We start from the raw sequence: 21924 nt of genomic DNA, 5'->3' as shown, positions 1-21924 counted from the left end.
CTTGTCATATAAGAAGACGTTTCTACAAATCATGGGTTTAAGAAGACCAACAATAAACGCCCTAACTCTAACGCATAGGATCGTGTAAATCAAAAACGGCTATTTTCATAGCCACTTATTAAGAATATTTTTTTATAAAAAAACATCAAGGAATCATTTTTATTATTCCATGAAAGTTGATCTTTTCAATTACTTTTTTTCTTTAGTAATAATTAAAGTTTTTATAATAAAATGGTCTTAAATTCTGTTCTAAAACTAAATTCACATGAAGGAATCACATGTTTTACAAGAATAACGTTTTATAGCTCGGTTGTCTCTCTGATTACTAAGTATCTGCGTACCGTTATCGAAATATCGAAACTAAACGGTATTTGTTACGATAATGTGTTTCGATATGATCCGATATGTTTCAATATGATTTCGATAAAATATCGTTATTTTACGATATTTTGTATTAGATACAACTAAATGTTAAGTTAAAAACATTATTTTTACTTATTTTGCAATATATTTTCTTAATCTATTGATTAAAATATTGACAAAAATTATAATTCGCCTATTTTTTAACGCCATGATGATTTCCTTATTGTATTGGTATTTTTATCGTTTGTGGGTAAATCAATTTTCATTTACAACAATTGTAGTAACTGTAACTGAAATCAGGTCACATGATTCAAGTCACCTGATCTCAAATCATTCTTTGAACGAACTTCAAATATTAAAGTTTTTTCACATGTTCTACTTTTAATTAAATCATGCTACATACTGATCGTTTAATTGCCTTCCCATAACTCAGTACAAAAACAAATCTATTTTATCTTTTCAATTATTTATTCTTTGAAATAAATTTGAATGATAAGTAAATGGGGTTTTTGAATATTATAGGAATGGGGTTATTGAATATTATTGCTATTATTATCAAATATATTATCAATCTATATATATCTATTTATCTCTCTCTCTCTCTCTCTCTCTCTCTCTCTCTATATGTATATAAATTTCGGGCCCCGAGGAAGTTTTCTTAAGGGGCCCTCATTATGATCAATTACATACTCAGGACCAAAAGAAGCGTGCTCTGGTCATTGTAAATGAAAAATAAAAGTTAATTAAATCTTTTAAAAGTCAAAACTATTTAAATATTTTAAAAATTACTCTAAAAAATTGTTTGTACACACGCAGCGCCCCGGGAATCTTCCCCGTCCACCACCCCCTCTCGGCGGCCATGTGTGTATATATATATATACATATATATATATATATATATATATATATATATATATATATATATATATATATATATATATATATATATATATATATATATATATATATAGAATATATATATATATATATATATATATATATATATATATATATATATATATATATATATATATATATATATATATATATATATATATATAGAATAGTGTATTTGTCAGTAATTTTATTACAGTTATTTAGGTTTCTTTAAAAAAATATTTTTTTCGTTGGGAAAAGTAAAAAGTATCGTAATGTATCGATAGGTATCGTTATGGTATTTACGATATGAGTTACTATATTTATCGTAACTAAAAGATAAATATCACAATATTTCGATAAATATCAAAACTTTATCGTAAGGATTTTTTGGGTACTTACGATACGCACAAATCGATATCTTATCGTATCGTAATAAAAAGTTTCGATATGCAGATGCTTACTGATTACAATCTAGAATAAGCCAAAAAAATATTTTTTTGAATTAATAGAAACCAGGGTGACATTGTTTTACTTTTGAGAACAAAATCAACCCTAAAGTTAAATTACTCAAGATATTAGCGATTTGTTATAAGTTTTTGTACTTTCAACTTCAGAGCACTTTATATTGATTTTAAGATTTATGTTTTTCTACAATTCTTGGGGAAGAATTGGGGGGAAGGATATGAGGTAAAAAAACGATTAAATTTTATTAAATTTTCTGTTTTTCTTTAAATGGTTGTACTAAATTTTTTAAAATGAAATCTAGTTCCAGGCCGTGTTTATATGAGTAAATTTAAAACGAATGTAAAAATTCATTAATTTAAACCATCGGCGAAGAAAGACATTATTTGCAGTGGATGCAACCCATTTTTTAAAATTTAGATGTGGAGCAGGTGAACATCAGCTCCGCATCTTCTAACTAGCTATTATATTCTGAATTGCTATCAACTTTTTAAACAATGATTATCTTTTAAAAGGAATCATCAACTGCTAGCTTAGTTCACATCAAAAAATTAGAAATTGGTTTTATACTATTCAATACATACAAATATTAAGTTAAATAATCAATTTCTCTGCATTTTGGATTGCCAATATCATGGTTCTTTTTTCTGTCAGAATGCCATTTTTATCTCAGTGTTTTTTTAGATTTTAAAACTGCATTTTTAGTGTTTACTCTCATTTTCTATTTTTTAATTTGCGGGATTTCTATTTTTATTTCTATTTCTATTTTTTTCTATTTTTTGATTTGATTGCAATATGAATTACATTCAAAAAGTTTGATCTTAAATTGTAGAAAACCTATTTTACATTCCATCAGCTTTTATTAGGCAGTTTTATAACTTTTTCAACTTTGTACATATCTTTTTTAGAAAACATATTTAGTCACATGCAGCATTGACTTGAGTTTGTATTATTGGTGGTTGAATTGAACTAGAAGAAGGAGTTGTTGTAAATATGGTTTTTGCAGACCCATTAAATTCCTAAATTAGCATTTTCTGGCTAATTTGGCTATTTGGCTATTTAAAATCTGGCTATTTTCTTGAAGAAAATTGATTTTATGCGATGCGCAAAAAACCATCTTGGAATAATACGCTGTTGGTTTTCGAATTTTTTGATGCTGTTGTTGTTTAGGTACCATCGAACCCAGTGGGCATGCGACGCCGCGCGGACAATCCATGGCCACTTTAAAGTGATTATACGTGAATATCAGTTCGGAAGATTGAACATATCAGTTCGGAGGATATTATAGAAAAATTGATATGAAACTAGATTTTAAAGTTTAAAAAATCAAAAATTTGTTTGCTTTGTGTTTTCTTGAATTTGCCACCTTCTCTTTTTTCAAATTCACAACATCTTTCTAAATTTCTTTCATTAAATACAAAAAGAAAACGTCTTTCGTTTGGAATTTTTTTTGATTATCGTTAAATGAAGTTGACGTCTTGACAACTTTCTTTTAATTATACAAGGATGCTATACCAGTCATTATGAAAAAATAAAATAAAATAAAATGAAATAAAACAAATGAATAAATAAATAAAATAAATTAATAAATTAAAAAATTAGATTTACCAAATCTGGATACCAAAAGAAAGTTTTAGATTAAGTGTATTGGTTTTGTCCCGACTGCTTCAATATGGTTTTGCTTAAAGGCCATTGATATTCTTTTATTTATAGCAAATTTGACTAAAAATTTTAATCTCATAACAAAAAAATCAATACAATTTATATATTTTTTAATCATCTGACATAAACAGATTTAAAAGAAATAGATCACTTATAAAAAGAAAGATAAGTACCAATAAATAACAGCAATAAGTGCAGCTTGCGAAATTATTACCAACGCAACGGTGTCTTAATTTTCCCGTCTTAGTTTAAAAAATGGCTCTAATGTTTTCACGAATTAAAGTTCCATCTTTATTTTTTTTTTCGTCAATTTTTATGGAATATCAAGTTTTATATAATCTTCTTGTCAATAATATTTAGTGCTTTAGAAATTTTCTACATTTCTAGTGAAAATTAAAGTCTCTTTGCGTAACAAAGTTACCAGCTGTTCGACTATAATTATATAACTAGATGGCCTAGATAAACTATTTAGACAAGTAAAACTGACAAAGTATTTAGAATGCTTTCTGTTTGAAAGGTTTTTTCCTCTCTCTATATGCACAAAAAAAGTTTTTATGGAATCTCAAGTGTCTCTGGCTTAAATAATTGCATGCTCATATACTTCTAGAATGATTAAAGTTTATATGCTACTTTATAGGCTGTTATTTACAGGCCGATCTTGCAAAGTAAAATTTAAGGAAGTGTTTATTACTGTAACTTAGATCAAGTTTGTTTTTCACATTTTAGTTTAAATCACAAAAATGTTAAATAGAGTAAGTGGTAAATATTACAAAAAATGAGCTATGAGAGGGTAGTTGAGCTGCATCGTCAACCTGGAAATGGTTTTGGATTCAGTGTAATAGGTGGATGTGATACACACATTCCACCTATGATTTGTGCTCTTGTCAGAGATAGTCCAGCTCTTGTTTCAGGGCAGGTAAACAATACCCATTCTTTTCTTCCATAAAAAATCTAATTGATGTTACAAATTTCTGTAATAGTTTTAAACTTGTATAGTTCTTAGCATTTTTTTTTTCATTTTTAAGCTGATTTGATATCTAAATGAACAAATTTTTTGTACCTTATATGTATGTGTGCATGTTTTGCCCTTTTGTAAAAAAAAAAGATATCTGAATTAAATATTTTTTTTGATTGAAATGTTAAGTTCTTAGGTTAAAAACTTCTACAAGATATATATTTTAAAAAATTATACTGTTATCATCAGTTTATAGGACTAAAAACAAAAATTATATATAAATCATTATGTTTTCATATATTGAATCACTGTAATCATTAACCTTAATTGTTATTATTTGAAAAACTTTTTATATTCAACTTCATATTTTTTTTCTTTTCACTAGATCTTTTATATATATATATATATATATATATATATATATATATATATATATATATATATATATATATATATATATATATATATATATATATATATATATATATATATATATATATATATATATATAATTTATTATGATATTATATATTATCATGTATGATTATCTTTACTATTATTTTTATTATTATTACTATTCTTTTTATTATTATTATTATTATTTTTATTACTATTAGTATTATTATTATTATAATAATATATATAAAATAAAAGTAAGAATAAGATTACTCAAATCAACACTTCAATAGCTTAGGTTTGTACCAAACTTTACCTTTTTTCATATTTTGTTGTTAATCTATTTTAACATATAGTTGATACTGAATCAAAAATTAACTACTGTTAATTATTACTAAGTAGGCTATTTTAAAATTAGTAAAAATGAAAGTTAGATATATGTTATCCCTTTAGTGAAAGATTTTGAGTTAAGTTAAAGTTTTCTAGAATCAATTTTATACAATTTTTATTGCATGTTTAGGTATTTGTTGGTGATGTGTTGCACAAGGTCAATGGCATAAATTTATATGAACTTCAAACAAAGCAAGGTGAATTTATTTTTCCATTTGATTACAATATAATTAATCATAATACTGAAATGCTGGAAACTTGTGTTTATGATATTTAATTGTGCCATCGGAGACTTTAAACAAATCTTATATCTGTCTTAAAAGATACTTTATAACTAACCATTTTTTTTAGTCTATGTTTAAATGAAATAATGGTAAAATAGCCATATATAGATATTTATTGTCTTACAAATTACTTGGCGTATAAGCCAACTTGGTGTATATTTTATAGCTATAACTTGATTAAAGCTTTATTTTCAAAAGATTTTGAGTGAGATTTCAAATTGTATATGTATATATTTAGGTTGTTGTTATAACTATTTTTCAACCACCCAAATTGAATTTATAGCATTGTAGTGTTAGGGCAAAATGTAAAAACATTTTTTAACCAAGTTTTAATAACTTTTCCAGACCCTCTTCAAAGTTTGTTATAAATGCAGCTTTCAATAAAATCCAGCAGCAGAATTTTATTTGGATATTTTTTATAACTTATACCACAATCTCCATTATTTTCTTTTTCTCTAAAGTTAATTTTTTTCTTCACTACATATTACCTTTCTACGTCATCAGAGCCATAAAGTATGCTATGATAGCAATTCAAATGTGCAAAGCACAAATGATCAAAGTAAGTTAGATCCCAAACTGACGTGTCTATTGTTACTCACCAATACCTGTTTTTTGTTTAATAAATTGGTGCTTCTATAGATAGCAGTTTCTTTTTTTTTTTTGTTGCTTGCAATTGTTGTTTCTGCTATTATTATTATTGTTTTAATGGCTGCTATTTTCATTAAATATTAATTTGTATCAATAACCTGCCTTAAATAATGCCCTTCATAGCATACAACTAACTAATTGAATACTTGCTCATTAGATGATAATTTCAATAATCTAAGTTCCAACAAAATAAGTGTTTGTTTAATGATGGTCAGGAGTGGTTCTTTATGTATAAGTTACTGAGGTTGGGAAGTGGTATTGTTTAAATTTAATGTAATATCAAGGTAGTTAACAGTCTTTTTATTGGATTGGCTGATGATATTTAATGTAATATCAAGGTAGTTAACAGTCTTTTTATTGGATTGGCTGATGATATTTAATGTAATATCAAAGTAGTTAACAGTCTTTTTATTGGCTGATGATATTTAATCATTGAGACTTTAGACATCTTTGTATTTATTTTCTTAACTTCTTTCAATTCAGGATATAAATTCTTAAAAACTGCCAATCCATAGTCTTGGTGAATCCCTATAGTGTATCTTTCTGCTAGATAAACTATTATCCATTTATATAAAAAAATGTATAAGTAAAATGTGCATGTATTGGTTAGAAAAACTTTGCCAGTGTTAATGTTAATTTATTTAATAAAATGATAGTATTTTAAATGCATACATTAAAATCTATGCACAGAATATTTCGGTTTAAAAATTCAAAACATTTAATTACTTATTATTTAGTTTTATCTCTTCAATTTGTTTACATGTTTAAAACAAATAAAACAATCTTTTTCATAACCATGGGATGAGCAGTCAATAAAAGTAAAAGCATGAAATTTCTGCCACTTTTTAATCCAATTTACAATACAACACAGAAAAGTAGATTGAGATTTTAGAAATGTGACCTTTAAAATAAATTAATACAAAGAGTTTGAAAAAGAAGTTTTAGTGTTTCGAGATAAAATGGTTTCAATTTTTTACATTCATCAGCATTTTATTATTGTTTTTTCTCAATACTAGCAGCTGCCTCCTATGTTAAATCTTAGTCACTATCAGTTTTGTTAGCAACTGCTGTCTTTTTCTTTGCTTCATAAGATTCATTTATTTTCTGATGTCTCACTTTTGTTAGATTGCCATGATCTTTTGTTTAAGCCTGTCATTGATCCTCTTCTACCACTCTCTCTGTGCTGTTAAAACCCCTTTTTTTTTCTCATCAATACTAATCATGTTGAAGGCATCTGAATAAGTCAATCTAAAATATCATCCAAAATTTTGAAAGCCTTCTGGGTCTCTATTTCTGTCCCTTGTTTTTTTAAGTAGACACCATTCTTTGAAATTCTTCTCAACTTTTGTTTGAAGATTTTAACAAGTTCACAGTAATGTATGCAAAGATAAAAACTTGCTACCAATCAATTCTGTGATTCTTGATCCCAGCAGGTACATTTGACTGTTATCTGGTTGCCATAATGCTTTCCCAATGAATGTTAACCATATGAAAGATGTCATAGTATTCTTAAATTGTAAAAAATGTGTTGTGAGAAGAGATAACATGTTGTTAAAAATATTTCAGTGGGTGGGTCTGCTCCTATTCCTCTGTGCTAGTAGTTAACATCCTACACAAATCAAGTAGTTATACATAGTCTTCCTTAGCCAAACCTGGCTGAACTAAAGTTGTGAAAATGGCCATGGTTGGACTGTTAACTGCAGGTTCTTTTCTTGACAGTTGTGTAATTGGATGTAGGGTACAGACTCTACAATTAGCATAATTACTAATATTAGTTTTAACAATTTTACAGATTAAACTGTATCCATTAACCTCTTCCAAATAATCATACTTGAAAATTAGGATGTAGTTGTGTATTTAACTGAGTGGCTTTCATAATGTTGTGTAACTGTAAAGTTTTGAAAGAATTGAGTTGCCTCTAAATATTCTTTGATTTGGCCCCTATTCTGCCTAAATTTGTTTTATGTGTATATTTACAATTTGGTGGGTAAAATATATTGATATTTTATTTATTTTATGATGGATTTTGTTAGCTTTGGTGGAAGTTTATCTTAGAAACAGCGCAAATTATGGCATCAATAAACAAAAAGGTGGCTGACTAGACCTTATAGCCATAAGCCATAAGCTTTTTAAATTCTATTGAGCCATTGAAAATTAAAACTACATTGGTTTGAGCTGTAGCTAGGCACAACTTATTTCAGGTGAGAAAAACTGCCAGCCATTGTACAACTTTTATTTTGCTTCAGATTTTTCATGAGATACAAGTTTGGTGAGTGCATTTACGCTGCATAGTACTTGTGTAGCTTTACTTCTAAAGAACAGATAAATAATAAAGTTCACACTTTCAAATTACTGTTGCATATCAATAGATTTCTTAGTTTCAGATAATACTTTAAAATTAGATTAGTCAAATGCTTCCACAGACTTAGTTTTAAAAAGAAAATGGTAAGGAATAAAATCTGTGTCAAGAATTTCTTTCATCCCTGTTTCTATTCATAAATTTTTTGGTTGCAAAGCATTAAAAGTATTTTTAATAAAGTATCCAGCCTTTGCATTTCATTTTTTTTTCTATGCTTTGGTTTTTGATGCTACAAACTCTACACTAAAGTTCTTTGATTCATATTCTTTGTAAAACATTAGTTTAACCATTAATTGTACATCTCCTTATAAATTCTTAGACCACCAAGAAAAATGTTTATGATTATGAAAATTTAGTAATCAAAATTTCAAATCATTGGAAGTTCGTCTTTAGGGGTAAAAATTAGATTTTTTTATCATTTAAAATTTAAATTTATATTTTACATTTTCTATGCTAAAAAAAGTAAACCAGTCCAACAAAAATTTTTCAACAAAAAAATTACAAAAAACAGTTTTTAAAATTATTATATTTTTAAAATTATTATTATATTAAGTTATTATATTTTTCATTTCAATAATTGATGCATTAGTAACATAATATTATCTAATAGTAAAATAATATAATTTAAAGAATTATCATTGGAAAATCTAAAGAATTTTTGCTAGAATGAATGAAGAGATATTAAAAAAAAGATCCTCCAAAAAACAGACAACCAGTAATATAAACAAACTCACCTAAACAACTTATTAAGGTGAAATTTTGACAACCTGGAATCTAAAATTATTGCAATACTTGGCATAAATCATGGATAGTTAAATACTTTTGACCTTTACAACATTTCCATAGTATTGAAAATACTATACTAATACTTTTTTGTAGTTGTTGACCTTATCAGGAGTTGTGAAGATAAGATTGTACTTACTCTTAGAGAAGGTATGGAAATTTTTTTACAGGAAATTTATTAAAACTGAAATTTACATAATTTTTCTCATTATCTGAATACCCAAAAATTATTAGTTTTTGCCTAACTTCAGAAATTTAAATAGTGTTTAATATCTCATTTCAGTTATTTATTGATTGTATGCAGAAAGTTCCTCAATATTTTTAATTACTGTACTATTAATAACAAGTATATTTGAAACAAAAGAAATTTGAGTTTAAATCCAAATAAAAAAATTAGGTTGTTTTGGTTTTTTAATTATTATTTTATTGCTTTTTAATGACTTCATGTTTTCTATTTGTTGCAGATCGTCTTGCAAAGTTAAAAGCAAGACCTTTTTTGACAGATGATACTCTTATTGAACCCAAATCTGCACAGGTTTCTCATACCAGAAATAACTCTTTAGATAATTCTATGAAGGTAGGTAATCCAAATTTTTCTTATACACGTTCTTTTGATGTTCTTAATAACACACTAAACACAACAGTGTCAGGCATATCAAGCATGCAAACAATACCTTCAACAAAATTTGCAACAAATGTGCAATCAATACCTTCAAATAAAACTGCTGGAAATAGACCTTACTCTGCATATCCTGGAGAACGTGTTTTAGGAGCTTCTTCAAGAAATGGCGTGGATGGAAAGTTTACTAGGTTACAATCACGAAAAGAACCCTCTCCTATCGCTAATTACAAAGATGTAGAACCTCCAAATAGTCCAACAAAATCATTTTACTTAGCACAATCATTTGGGATTCCATCACCAATAATGAACCGTTCCAAAACAATGTTTAATTCTTTTTCAATGACAAATACAAATGATACATTAGAAGATATTTATTTAAGCAAAAATTTGCCCAAGCAAGAATATTATAAACATGAAAAAAATATGCAGAAAAATCCATCTTATGATCCAGGCACTCAAAAGAGTTCTAATGGATCTGCCAGACAATATCTTGATTATAAACCAGAAAAAAGTATTTCTCATAACTATAATCTTGATGACTTACCCTCTTCACCTCGCCTGATATTAAAACAGAAAGATCCCCAGGATCAATTTACTACTCAATTGGTACGTAATGAGATAATTAACTTACATGTTAATGAACCTATGAACTGTTCAAAATCGCCTGAATTTTTTAAAAAACAACCACCTAGTGCTACTACATCAGCTGTAAACCATGGAGTAAGTTATACACTCCAAACACAGAGTGGCATCCATGAGGTAAATAAATCTATACAACGGCGCATATCAAATACTCGTCCATGCAGTAGTTCAGACGTAGATCAAATCCCGCAATCAACAAAAGTTGAAAGCTTTCAATTGAATAATGTTTCTTCGCCAAATGTTTTTGAAAATGGCAATGAAAGGATTGGTTCAGAGCACAAGATGTTGACACTTACTCCTTATGCTCATTCTGCTCAGTCTCTGCAGGATATTAGTGATAAACAATATATTTATGGTCCTCAACAAAATTCATCAGCTCAAGGACGAGTTAACATTACATATGGACCTTTATTTGATAAAGCTAGTTTTAAAAATCCTGATGGTTTAAGTTTTTCAAAGCCACCAGATGCTAATTCTGTAATTAACAAAGAAATGAGTGCTGCAGAGATTGCTAGTCATTTATATACACTGAATGGATATAAAGATACTGATATTGCACCTATACTTGGGAAAAAGTCAGTTTTTAATGATATTGTTATTCTCTATTTTGTTAACAAGAACTCATAAATCTATAAGCTGTGTTTTAGTTGTACTCAGTGAAATGCTAAGTTTTTGTAAGTGAGCATACATTGGTAATTGAACATTATTTTGTTTAAGTACAATAAGACAAACGTATTAAATTTTGTAAAAGGTTTTATCTCTAATTTTTACTTATTTAGCACTGAATTTAGTCAACAGATTTGTAAAGAGTACCTGCAGTTTTACAGATTTGATGGCCTGACCTTAGATGGAGCTCTTCGGTATAATTTATACATGGCTTAATGTTGTAATCTTATTTCCAAATTTTAAATTTAAGTTTTATACATAAACATATCTAAAATATTTTTTTTTCAATTTTTTAAAAGTAGTTTAATGGAAACTTCCATTTGAAATTTAGTTTAATAATTTTCCTTTTACAAACTTAGTCCTGTTTTAAAAAGTTATTTACTGTTTTATCACTGTATTTCATTTTTGAGTTTTTATTTCAAGGTCAATTTTAATTTTAAAACTACAATCATATTTTGAATCAGTAAAAAACCTAAAGTATGTCAATTTTTTCCTAAAGTACATCTAATAAGGTGTGTAGGAAGGTAGTTGAAAAAGAACTAACAGATTAGCTGTTCCAATTTTCAAGGTAGGAATAATTTAAGGAGTTCATGGTTAAAACATAAACTCCCTAGATAAATGGTTTCCTAGCAATCTTACTTGGCATAGTTAAATGTAGTTTGATGAAAGCCCTTATTTTATCATGTTGTATTTAGATTCAAAGTTCTCTTTGAATGGTCTTACCCATGAAAAAAAACAAACTAGGATGGCTCTGCCAGTGCCTTAACTTCGATTCTTTTTTCAAGCTTTATTATACTATTAAAATCACAGTTTGCTCTGTTGTTGTAGCTCTTGTGAGTTAGTGAAGCTCCTGGTAAATGTATGCTGAGTTAGAATAATGTAATAGGATTGGATTTCAACTTTTTGCAAAATATTTTCAGGTTTAATTCTTATTAACACTATTTACTTGTTAATGGTTTGGTATCTTATGGTAAATAAAGAATGTTTAAAAGCAAGACTTTCAAGACCTTAAAAATAATCTAAAGCGGGCATAATTGGCGTTTTCTAACATTTGATTCTTTGATAAGTTTACACTGAAGAAACTTCCTTTTCATTTCTTAATCATCTTTGCTGATTGCATCATCTGATAATTTGTAATCATAAAGTTTTGTACATTAATTTTTTGCAAAATTGATGTACAAAAAAAAAATTCACTCATTTTATGGTTTTCTATAATTCTTATTGTAACAAACCTTTGATTACTATCAAATGATTGACTAAAGTTTTTATTGCAGTATTATTTTCTAAGGAATTAGTTATACTTTAAAATACTATTTGCAATGAGAGTGCAATGAGTTTATGTTTCACTCTAAATTTAATACCATTTAAAGCATCTTTTGTTAGTTATTTCTAGTTTTAATTGTATAATAACAATGGTAATCAAAACTAAGTTAACAGATTAAAAGTTTCTTTTGTTTGTTCTCTAAAGAAATTAACAATATTTGCATTTGCAACATTTTTCATGATATGTAAAAGTTCTTTTCAGACTTGCCAGAACTCTATCATTCTGAATTTTTTTTTTTATCCTAAAATTTTTGTTGAATTTGAAGTAAGTTTAACAGTTAAAATTCTACTTTAAAACTAGGATGTTCTTAGGAAACTTTCCATTAACTGGTGAAACTCAAGAACGAGAAAGAATACTCATTCACTTTTCAAAACGCTATATGGAATGTAACTCACATTGTGATATGAGCGAAGGTATGGTTTCTAAAATAAAAAATTTTTATCTAAAAAAAAAAGATCTTTTATCAAGGAATGTTTCTTTATATGGTTAATTAATTGCTTTTTTAAAAAGACTGAATATAAGGAAAGAATAAATGTTTCCTAATATTTACTTATAAAATATTAGTTTTTTAGGGCTTTTAGTATGTCAGATATACGCTGGTCATAAATGTATTACGTACACAATAAATGGTCCATTCTTAATTTACTCTTGAGTGAGTACATGGAGAGTAAATTTAGAATAGACCATTTGTTGTCAATTTTTTAATATACAACTTCTAAAACTTTCTTATGCTTGAATGTTTTGTTCAGATGCAGTTCATACACTTGTTTGTTCACTGATGTTACTTAATACTGATTTACATGGCCAGGTAAGTTTTTCTTTTTAAATTTCGCATGTTTATTTGTTTACATGGTCAGTATGTTTATTTTTTATGTGCTAATGTATGATTTTTGTGTTTGACAAAAATAAACAATTTGAAAAAGTTTGAAAAAGATTGAAAAAACTGATCTTAAACTTCAATTTAAAAGAAAAAAAAGAAGGAAAAAGAAAATCATTTTGAAATAAAAGAAGTAACATGTTTATTTTATAACTGTTTTGATACAAAGTTTTTACTTTTTTTATGACCCTTATGTATGTCCTATATTATTTTCTGATGAGAGTTGAACACATTCATCTGCTTATGATTTTTAAAAAAGTCACTCACCAAAACAAAACAAAAAAAATGCAATCATAAAAACTATGTATCTGTGTTTACAGTTTTATTTCTATTTCCCAAACCATATGTTGACTGCTTTGATTAAGTTAGAAATTTGTGCCACACTTCTGTCCTATCAAATCAATTTAATGTTCCAGTCAAATCAATTATTTTTGAAATATTTGAAAATAAGTTTAAAAAATTTCATATTTATGAAATATTTTTTTAAAAGTTTTTTTTTTCATAAATATGAAAAATATTTAGCTGAAATAATCAAATCAAATTTTGTAAAGTAACAACAAAGTAACACACCTGTATGTGTTAAAAATATACTCTTTTTAAAAGAACTATAAACTAACTTTAATTTGCATGAATGTAAGGTATTTATAGAAAACTTTGAATATTTTAATTTGATGAATGACTTTTGGTGTATATTTAATTAGTATATTATATGTTTGGTATTTATTTAACATCAGATCATATTATTTTCAGTTTAATCCAAACATAGATAAAAAAAATTGTTCTTGCTTTGGTGGGTTACTTTTTATGCATATTTAATCAAGTAACAAATGTATTTAATTGATGTAACAGATATATTTAGATTATGATGAACAACATGTCTTCATTTTAAAGTGTTCAATGTTTAACAGTTGCTTAACATTTTAAAAAAGATTTAAATTTAATTCAATTCTTAGTTTTTTAAAATTGTTTTCAGCCGAAAAGAAAACATTTGGTTTTAGTTTAATTTTAATTGCAGGGCGTAACAAACAGAATGAGCTTGAATGATTTTATTAACAATTTATCAGGACTCTGTGATGGCAAAGACTTCCCAAAGGAGTTACTAAAGGTATAGCTGTAAAAGTAAAAATAAGGTATGTTGTTCCATTTAGGTTTATATTTTAATTATTTAGTGAACTTTTTTTTCTTTCAGACATTATATAACTCAATAAAATCTAAGAAGATGGTGTTTGCTTCCAGGTAAAATTGTCAAATCTACACTGAATACTTTTTGTTTATTAGTTAACAGTTTTAAATACGAAAACATCTGAAAGTTTTTTTGTGTTCTGAGTTTACCGTTCATGGAAAGTATTCTGGTATGAAATTAATTGTTACCTTAAGTTCAAATGCTAAAACAACTTTTTTTATTATCATGTTTTAGGCCCAAAACTTATGCTTATTAATAAATATTTTACCCTTCAATGTCATGACTTACTTAGAAAATATATAGATTATAGATCTTTGAAGTAAATACTCTCCAATTTGTTTTCTGCTGCATTCTGTAAAATTAAGTTTTTAGTAAATATTTATATTTTTGAAGTGTTACTTTTATAGCTGTGAATAATAAGCAAGATTTTTGTTTTTTAATGTAAATGTTGTTATTGATAATAGTGCGCATGCTTCATCAGTCTCCCAAAGTTCTCCCAAACACAAAAGAAAAGTAATTAATGTTATTAAAAGTAAATTAGTGCTTTTTAAAGAATGCATGTTACATTTGCATGACATTAAATACTAGTATATTAAAGCCATTATATTATTTCTTACTGCAGTAAGTAAACATTTGATTTTTACTATTATTTACATAGTTTTCTTTTTGCAATCAAACACAAATTTTAAATCTGCTTTTAACTTATGAAAAATAAAGACATACTTAATTGTTTTTTTTTTTTTTAATAAATGACTCCTTTTACTCATAGAATTCTTTATCTGGAAATCCGTTCATAGAGGTAGCTTGAGTTGTTTTTGTAATTGCTTATATATCACTGCAGACCAATTTAACTATATGCTCAAAGTCCTTGCACTCAGACAAAAAATTAATATTTAGATCAGAAACTTCATTTTATGTCTATATTAGATATCCTTATGATTTTAAAATTATCCATTTAGTAATAATTGAACTAAGAATCTATACAGATTTATATTATTTATGAAATTAAAAATGAAGGCATCATGAACAAATGCTGAACTTTTGCTTATAAATAGGTAGCAGAATCACTTTTTTTGATTAAACAAAGGTTTTAAAAAACAAATTAAACAAAGACTAAAAAAAACAGTTTGTGATTATTCAATTGGTAGATGTAAAATGTTTCAGCCAATACCAATATAGGTTTTCAACTAAATTTAGTTATGTTAAAAACTCTTAATACCTTTTCAATATGAAACAGCAAGTTAATTTTTACACTAGTTTGCAACTCCCCTTTAAAGAGAAGATGTTTTGTTCTATTCGTAGACACTTCAAGATTTGTAACTCTTTAATAACTTGCACAAACAGCAGATCTCCAAGCTTATTATTTGCCTAAGATTTTAAGCTTAAAAGTAGTTTTAGGTGATATTAAGGCGGGGTTTCTACCAGTCAATATAAAAAACTTGAAGATTCTTTATTATTTTCTTTTTCCATTTTTTCTTTCAAAATACTAGCTGCCACTTGCTCTTCTTGTTTAGATAATGCCTTATAGTAAATATTAACATTATTGAATTAACCACAGCTATTATGTCAATGTTGATATTTACTATTAAGATTCCAAGACCAATGTTAAAAAAAATATATTTACAAAAATTTGACATTTTGACACTATTTTCCAGAATTTTTGAATATCCATTATGTTGCAGATGTTATAAGATGATCAGGTAACAATTTTATTCCTTTTGATCTAAAATATATGGGTCAGGAATTTTATACATGCTGCATAATTACAATAATGGCAGCTTCTCCAGAAGTCATAATATAATATAAGAAATCATTTGATATTAATGTCAGAGTTTTAATCTAATCCTGCTGAATCCTTATCTTGGGTTTATTGGAAATGATTACATACCAATTTTTTCCCAACAGCAGCAAAAAAACTCTCTTCAAAAACCTGATTTGTTTTATACTTACAAAAATATTACTGCAAATGTAAAAGATTCAGTGAACAATAAGTTACACAATACTCTTAGCTGTAAAGTCATTTGCAATGAACTAAACAAGGAGAGTTATTTAAAATAGGATAGTTTTATTGAATTTTAGCTTTTAACAGAAGCGATGTTTTAGTAAACAAAAAAATACTGAGGCAAAAACTTGATAAAAATCGCACGAAAAAATTGTGCTGAGAAATTAGAACAAATGTAGTCTTGATTGTTTTTAAATTTTAAGAAACGCAAATAGAATTATAATTTATTTTTAACTTCATTAAAGTTGATATATATATATATCAATTATGGTACAACTTTATAACTAATGTTAAGAATGTTGTTGAGCTTTTTATTAAAGTTAGTGTTTACAATGGTTTACATACAAGAATTTTGAAGCTGATGGTTGTTTTGGTCCGCAGTGGTAAATTTTCCAACAAAATTAACTTAAATCCTAAAAAATTAAATAAACTTTCTAAATTACAATGCAACAGTAACAGATTTATTTTGTTCCTCACCCTCATCTTTTATTAAGTTGATCATTCATCAATAGGCTGATCAAAAAATCAGCCTATTGATGAATGATCAACTAAAAGATGAAAGATTTTGTTTTAGTTAAAAATTGATTCTAAAGATAGAGTGATCTGTGAAGGTTATTTAAATAGAAAATCAGTGATGGATTCTGGTGGAAGAAGAAGTGAGTCTGTTTTTTTAAAAAATATCTTAAATAAAACATCTTTAATTTAAGACTTTCACTCAAATAACATTAAATGTTCTCTCTGTAACTGTTAAGCCTCAACATTTATTACATTATAATAAACCTCAGTTCCATTGAATAATGATTTCTTAGCATAAAGCTCATGAAAGAATCAAGTTAATAAAAGTCTTCAGTATATATTAAAAGTCTTAAATTCCTTTGCACCCACAAACGTTTCAGAAATTTAACTGAACCTACTGGATTTAATCATTAAAAATCTTTCAGTTTTACTTCAAACAGATTATAATCTGAGAACGATTTACTTGTGTTGCTCTAAGCTGAGAAATAAATGTCATAAATAATATTTTGAATATTTAATGGGAAACTGGGAACAAGGCAGTAGGCAAGAGAAAATAATAAGCATTATTTTCAAATAGAGCATTGATGTTCTGAAAAAATAATATAATGATTTATGCAAAATGTAAAAACATCAATATGTAAGGCCAAAAAGGAAGATGAAAAATCAATTCTACAAATCTACTGAATACTAAATATATAATACATAATAATAACTTGGATTTAAATAGCCTTGATTTTTTAGATTAGTTAGCTGACTTAGGTCCTAACAAATTGTTTCGAGTTGACTGCATTCATTTACTTTTCCTCAAAAATTATTTAAAAACCTTAGCTAATTGAATTTGTTCAATATTGCAAGACTCCTTCAAAAACAGCTCATTCCTGATCTTTGGAGACTAGCAAATATTAGCCATATATACAAAAAAGAAGATTGCTTAATGCCAAAATACTATAAGCCTATTTTACTTTTGTTGTCTGTAAAGTTATAGAACTGTTCATCAAAAACAAAATTCTTCTACATCTTTATAAATATAATCTAATTTTGAATAGTCAGCATGACTTCCTAAACCAAAAATCTTACACATCCAATCTCTCAGAAACATTCAATATTTTATTAAAAACCACTATCGCCAGATTCTACTTGGACTTCACCAAAGCTTTCAGTTCTTTACCACACAGACTTCTGATCAAACTTAAATCTATTTGGCGGGTAAATCTCTTAATTAGATTAAAGCCTACTTGAATGAAAAAAAAACAAAGAGTTCAAATTGATGGTGCATGCTTGGATTGATCTGATGTTTTAAGGGGTTTTCCTCAAGGTTTGGTACTTAGGCTCCTACTGTTTGATCTAGCTGAGATTTCCTCACCAAGTGGATTATTTGCTGACTATTCAAAACTGATAGCCCAGTTGCCCAACTTAAGAACAAACTATCAGTTAAAAGTTTAGCTCAACTTGTTATACAACTCTCCCATTGTATGGAAGTTAAAACTCAATACTAAAAGATATTGTGTCATATTACAGAAAAATAAAAAGAACAAGACCAATTAGTTTCTCAGTAATAGCAAAATGCTCAAGAGAGAATCTACTTTTGAATAAAGCTTAAGTGTATATTTCTCAAGTGGTCTCAAATTTAGTGAGCATATTCAAATTTGCATCCAAAAACTCAGAATTCTTTCTATATTTTGTCAATGAGATTATGGCGCTGAAGCTATTTAAAGTCTTTTTTAGGCCATATCTTGAGTTTACCATAGCAATTTGGTCACCCTATTTAAAGGAGAAATTAACCTTCTTGAATAAGTTCAAAGAAAAGCAACAAAATGGGCTCCAACTCTCAAAAAGTTAAGTTATTCAAAGAGACTTGAACAATAAGTTTGGCAACTTACTCCATGTAACTGGTTTTTGTAATGCAGCCTTTTAAAGCCAAGCTCACTAATTAACATCTGCAATATTTTGTATGTGTATGCATTTGTATGTATGTGTGTGTATGTGTATATATGTGCATGTATGTGTATATACGTGTGTGTAAGTGTGTGTGTGTGTGTGTGTGTGTGCGTGCATGTATGTGTATGTATGTATACACATCAGCTGAATACATTACTGAAATCACATTTTCGTATTCTGAATAACATCTTTTCTAAGGTATAATTTCTACTTTATTTGTAGTATACAATTTATATATTGTTGAATAGTGTATTGCTGTGTTGAGAATTTTATGCTATTTTTTTTTATACTAACATGTTTTAGCTTCTGCTATGAAAAGAAATTGGCGTCAATTCTATTGTTTTTTGAAAGGGATCATAATGATATTTCAAAAAGTATGTCACTTTTAATAGTAAAAGTAAAAATTTACAATAATACAAAAAAAAAAAAATAATTAAACTATTATCCTAAAGTTTCATAATTATCTCTTATTTTTCTTTTTTCATATAAAAAACTGCTTCAATTTTTTTTTGGATGTGGAAATTAATACAGGAATTTTATTTAATAAGTGTAAAGAAGAAATTTTATAAATACAAAAAGTTCAATTAATGAAATGTTACCAGAGGAAAAATTTAGAAAGATGTTTTTAAGAATATTTTCTTTGTAAATCTGTCACCATTTTCTCCATTAGAAGTTTCTGAGTTTTAGAATTGTTGATAGATGATAACCTTCATGATTTCATTTTTTCATAGCCTGATAATATGAATGATGTTCATTCTATTGGTATCCATCATGCACTAGCAGGCTATGCAAAAGATTACAAAAAACGTGCATATGTTTTCAAAATAATTGCCGCTGATTGGAGTGTTTATTATATTCAAGCAAAGTAGGTAACTTAAAATAATATGTACCAAAAATTATTATGATGTTATAATTAGCAGCAATTTAAATTAAATCAGTTTACGATTTAAGAATTTTAAATGAAGTTAAAAATGTTCTTATAAACTAAACTTTGTTAATTATTATTATATGATATTTGTTGCAAAATATCATGTAATTTATAGTTACCTTAGTCAAATACATATACATTAATAGCTCTTAGAACCTGCTTGTATTTATTGCAGTATTTATTTTGTTTGTATTTATGTTTCTATTGCTTTTGGAAATGTTATATAGTATTTCTGGTTTTCTCATGGCTTTAATTCTTAGAAATCAAGAAGATGTCCGCCAATGGACGGATTGTATTAATGTTGCAGCAGCCATGTTGTCTTCTCCTCCTTTGCCAGCACCTGTTAGCTCAAGGTATGTAAATATAACTTATTCAGTTTTCTTAGAAAATTGTCTGTATTTATCAATAAATTTGAATCTATCTTTAACATACTGATAATATTTTTGTGTTCAATCATATTTTAAAAGTATAAGCTATGCAATTAAATTCTGCTCATTTTCCAAAAACCTTTAATTTTTAAAAATACTGGACTTCTGTTATACATCCATTATACAGACAGTAAGTTTTATAATTTATGAATATTAAGTAATTACAGAATTATTTACATACTTTTAAAAATGAATTTCTCCCTTAAAGTAGTCTTGCATTTTGACTTTATTAAGACTTTTGTACTGTAACATGAGCAGCGATAGAATAAAGCAGCAAAATAACTAAAAATGCTTTAATGTAAAAGTATGAATATGCCTTAGTACTTTTTTTTTAAGCTCAAGATTTTTGAAACAGCTTATATAATGGTACAAAAATAAATTGAAAGTCTTGAGGCTTTCAACAGATCTGTTGCATTTTTTTTTTTCAAATTATATTTTTATAAATTTTTTGATTCATTAACTTGTTGATAAAATCCTATTCTTTACAAAGCATGCGTTTTCAAAGACCTGTAATGCCTGTTTCAAAAACAAAATTGACCAAGGTATTTTTAAAATTAGATTTCAACTTTTCATTAATATTCTTTTATGGTTGTGTTTGATTGTTTCAATCTTTATAAGGAACATTCCCATTTTTTGGGGTAGTAATAGCTTATTTTCATAGTTATAGAGGCATTAAGAATGCCTCTTTCTCACTGGGTAAACATAAAGTTCTGCTTTGATTAAAATGTAACTGTTATTTTTTAAAACTCTCTTATGAAGTCAATAAATCAATTTTAGGAGCAGCAACTGAGAAATCATATTGACAAAGTCAAAAGTTTAGAAGAAGAACTTTTAACTCATTTAAAAGATAAACCAGATTTGCATGAGAAACATTATTCAGTAATAATCATAAAGTTATTTCAAATTTACTATTTATATCAAAATAAAGAATATTGATATTTTAAAAAAAAAAAAAAAAAAAAAAATTTGTAGTATGAAAATATATAATTTGTTTACAGGATTGGGAAAACAAATTGGATTACTTGGAATTTGAAGTATGTTTATTGCTTGTTAATTTTTGTACATATGAGCACAATTTAAGCTCCTTAAGGGTTTTTAAGCTCCTTAAGGGCTCATATAATTTTTTAATCTCAAGGTAAAACGTTTCAAGGCTTACTGTTCAGTTCTTACCACACCTCGATTGGAAAGTATCCGTCAATTGCTTCTTGCATCACTCTCACAAGATGATACTTTGGCTACAGATGACCATTTATCTGCCTAAAGTAACAAAAGCATAAAAAAATAGAGCTGTTAAATACAAGGGAACTTGTGGCTGGCACCAGAAATGTTATTTCAATCGCAAGAAATATTTAGAACAAATATTACTACAATATTCTTTACTTTGTCTCAGATAAAGTTGAAGGAATTAACAATTTAAATCTTTTATTTTGAAAATTTTTATGTGGCTGACATAAATTTTGTATTTATTTCATTTGTAGATATTGTAAAAAAAAGAGCGTGTTGTTACAGATGCCATTATTATTTTTTTCAATATTCTTATGCGATAAATAAATTTGATTTTTTAAACCTGATGTAAAAATATTTCCTTCATATTTTGACATATTTATCAGTTTGGAT

The 21924-nt window shown here is 26.8% G+C and overlaps 1 protein-coding gene across 2 annotated transcripts; it reads left to right on the top strand.

The window, feature by feature from the left end:
- The first annotated feature begins 3595 nt into the window (after positions 1–3595).
- On the top strand, positions 3596–21815 carry LOC145202598 (uncharacterized). Of its 2 annotated transcripts, XM_090081123.1 has the most exons (19): positions 3596–4282; positions 5238–5304; positions 9278–9331; positions 9646–11020; positions 11225–11305; positions 12736–12848; positions 13185–13243; positions 14328–14417; positions 14502–14548; positions 14960–15008; positions 15265–15294; positions 17072–17153; positions 19255–19325; positions 19683–19816; positions 20140–20232; positions 20798–20849; positions 21085–21186; positions 21306–21341; positions 21443–21815. In XM_090081123.1, exons 1-19 carry the CDS (start codon positions 4142–4144, stop codon positions 21566–21568), a joined length of 2802 nt encoding a protein of 933 aa, XP_089937249.1. In that variant the 5' UTR covers positions 3596–4141; the 3' UTR covers positions 21569–21815. The 2 variants fall into 2 exon arrangements, 1 of the variants encoding a protein (XP_089937249.1); XR_016450527.1 differs by lacking the exons at positions 19255–19325; positions 19683–19816; positions 20140–20232; ... (2 more) ...; positions 21306–21341; positions 21443–21815 and having other exon boundaries at positions 3624–4282; positions 14960–15116; positions 17072–17142.
- The last annotated feature ends 109 nt before the right edge of the window (positions 21816–21924 follow it).

Source organism: Hydra viridissima, unplaced genomic scaffold (genome assembly GCF_058129835.1).
Source record: "Hydra viridissima isolate aposymbiotic clone 2 unplaced genomic scaffold, HvirCarnegie_v1 scaffold_3, whole genome shotgun sequence".
NCBI classification, from domain to species: Eukaryota; Metazoa; Cnidaria; class Hydrozoa; order Anthoathecata; family Hydridae; genus Hydra; species Hydra viridissima.
Note: the sequence above shows the minus strand (reverse complement) of the source record. Positions and strands in the feature narration are given on the sequence as shown.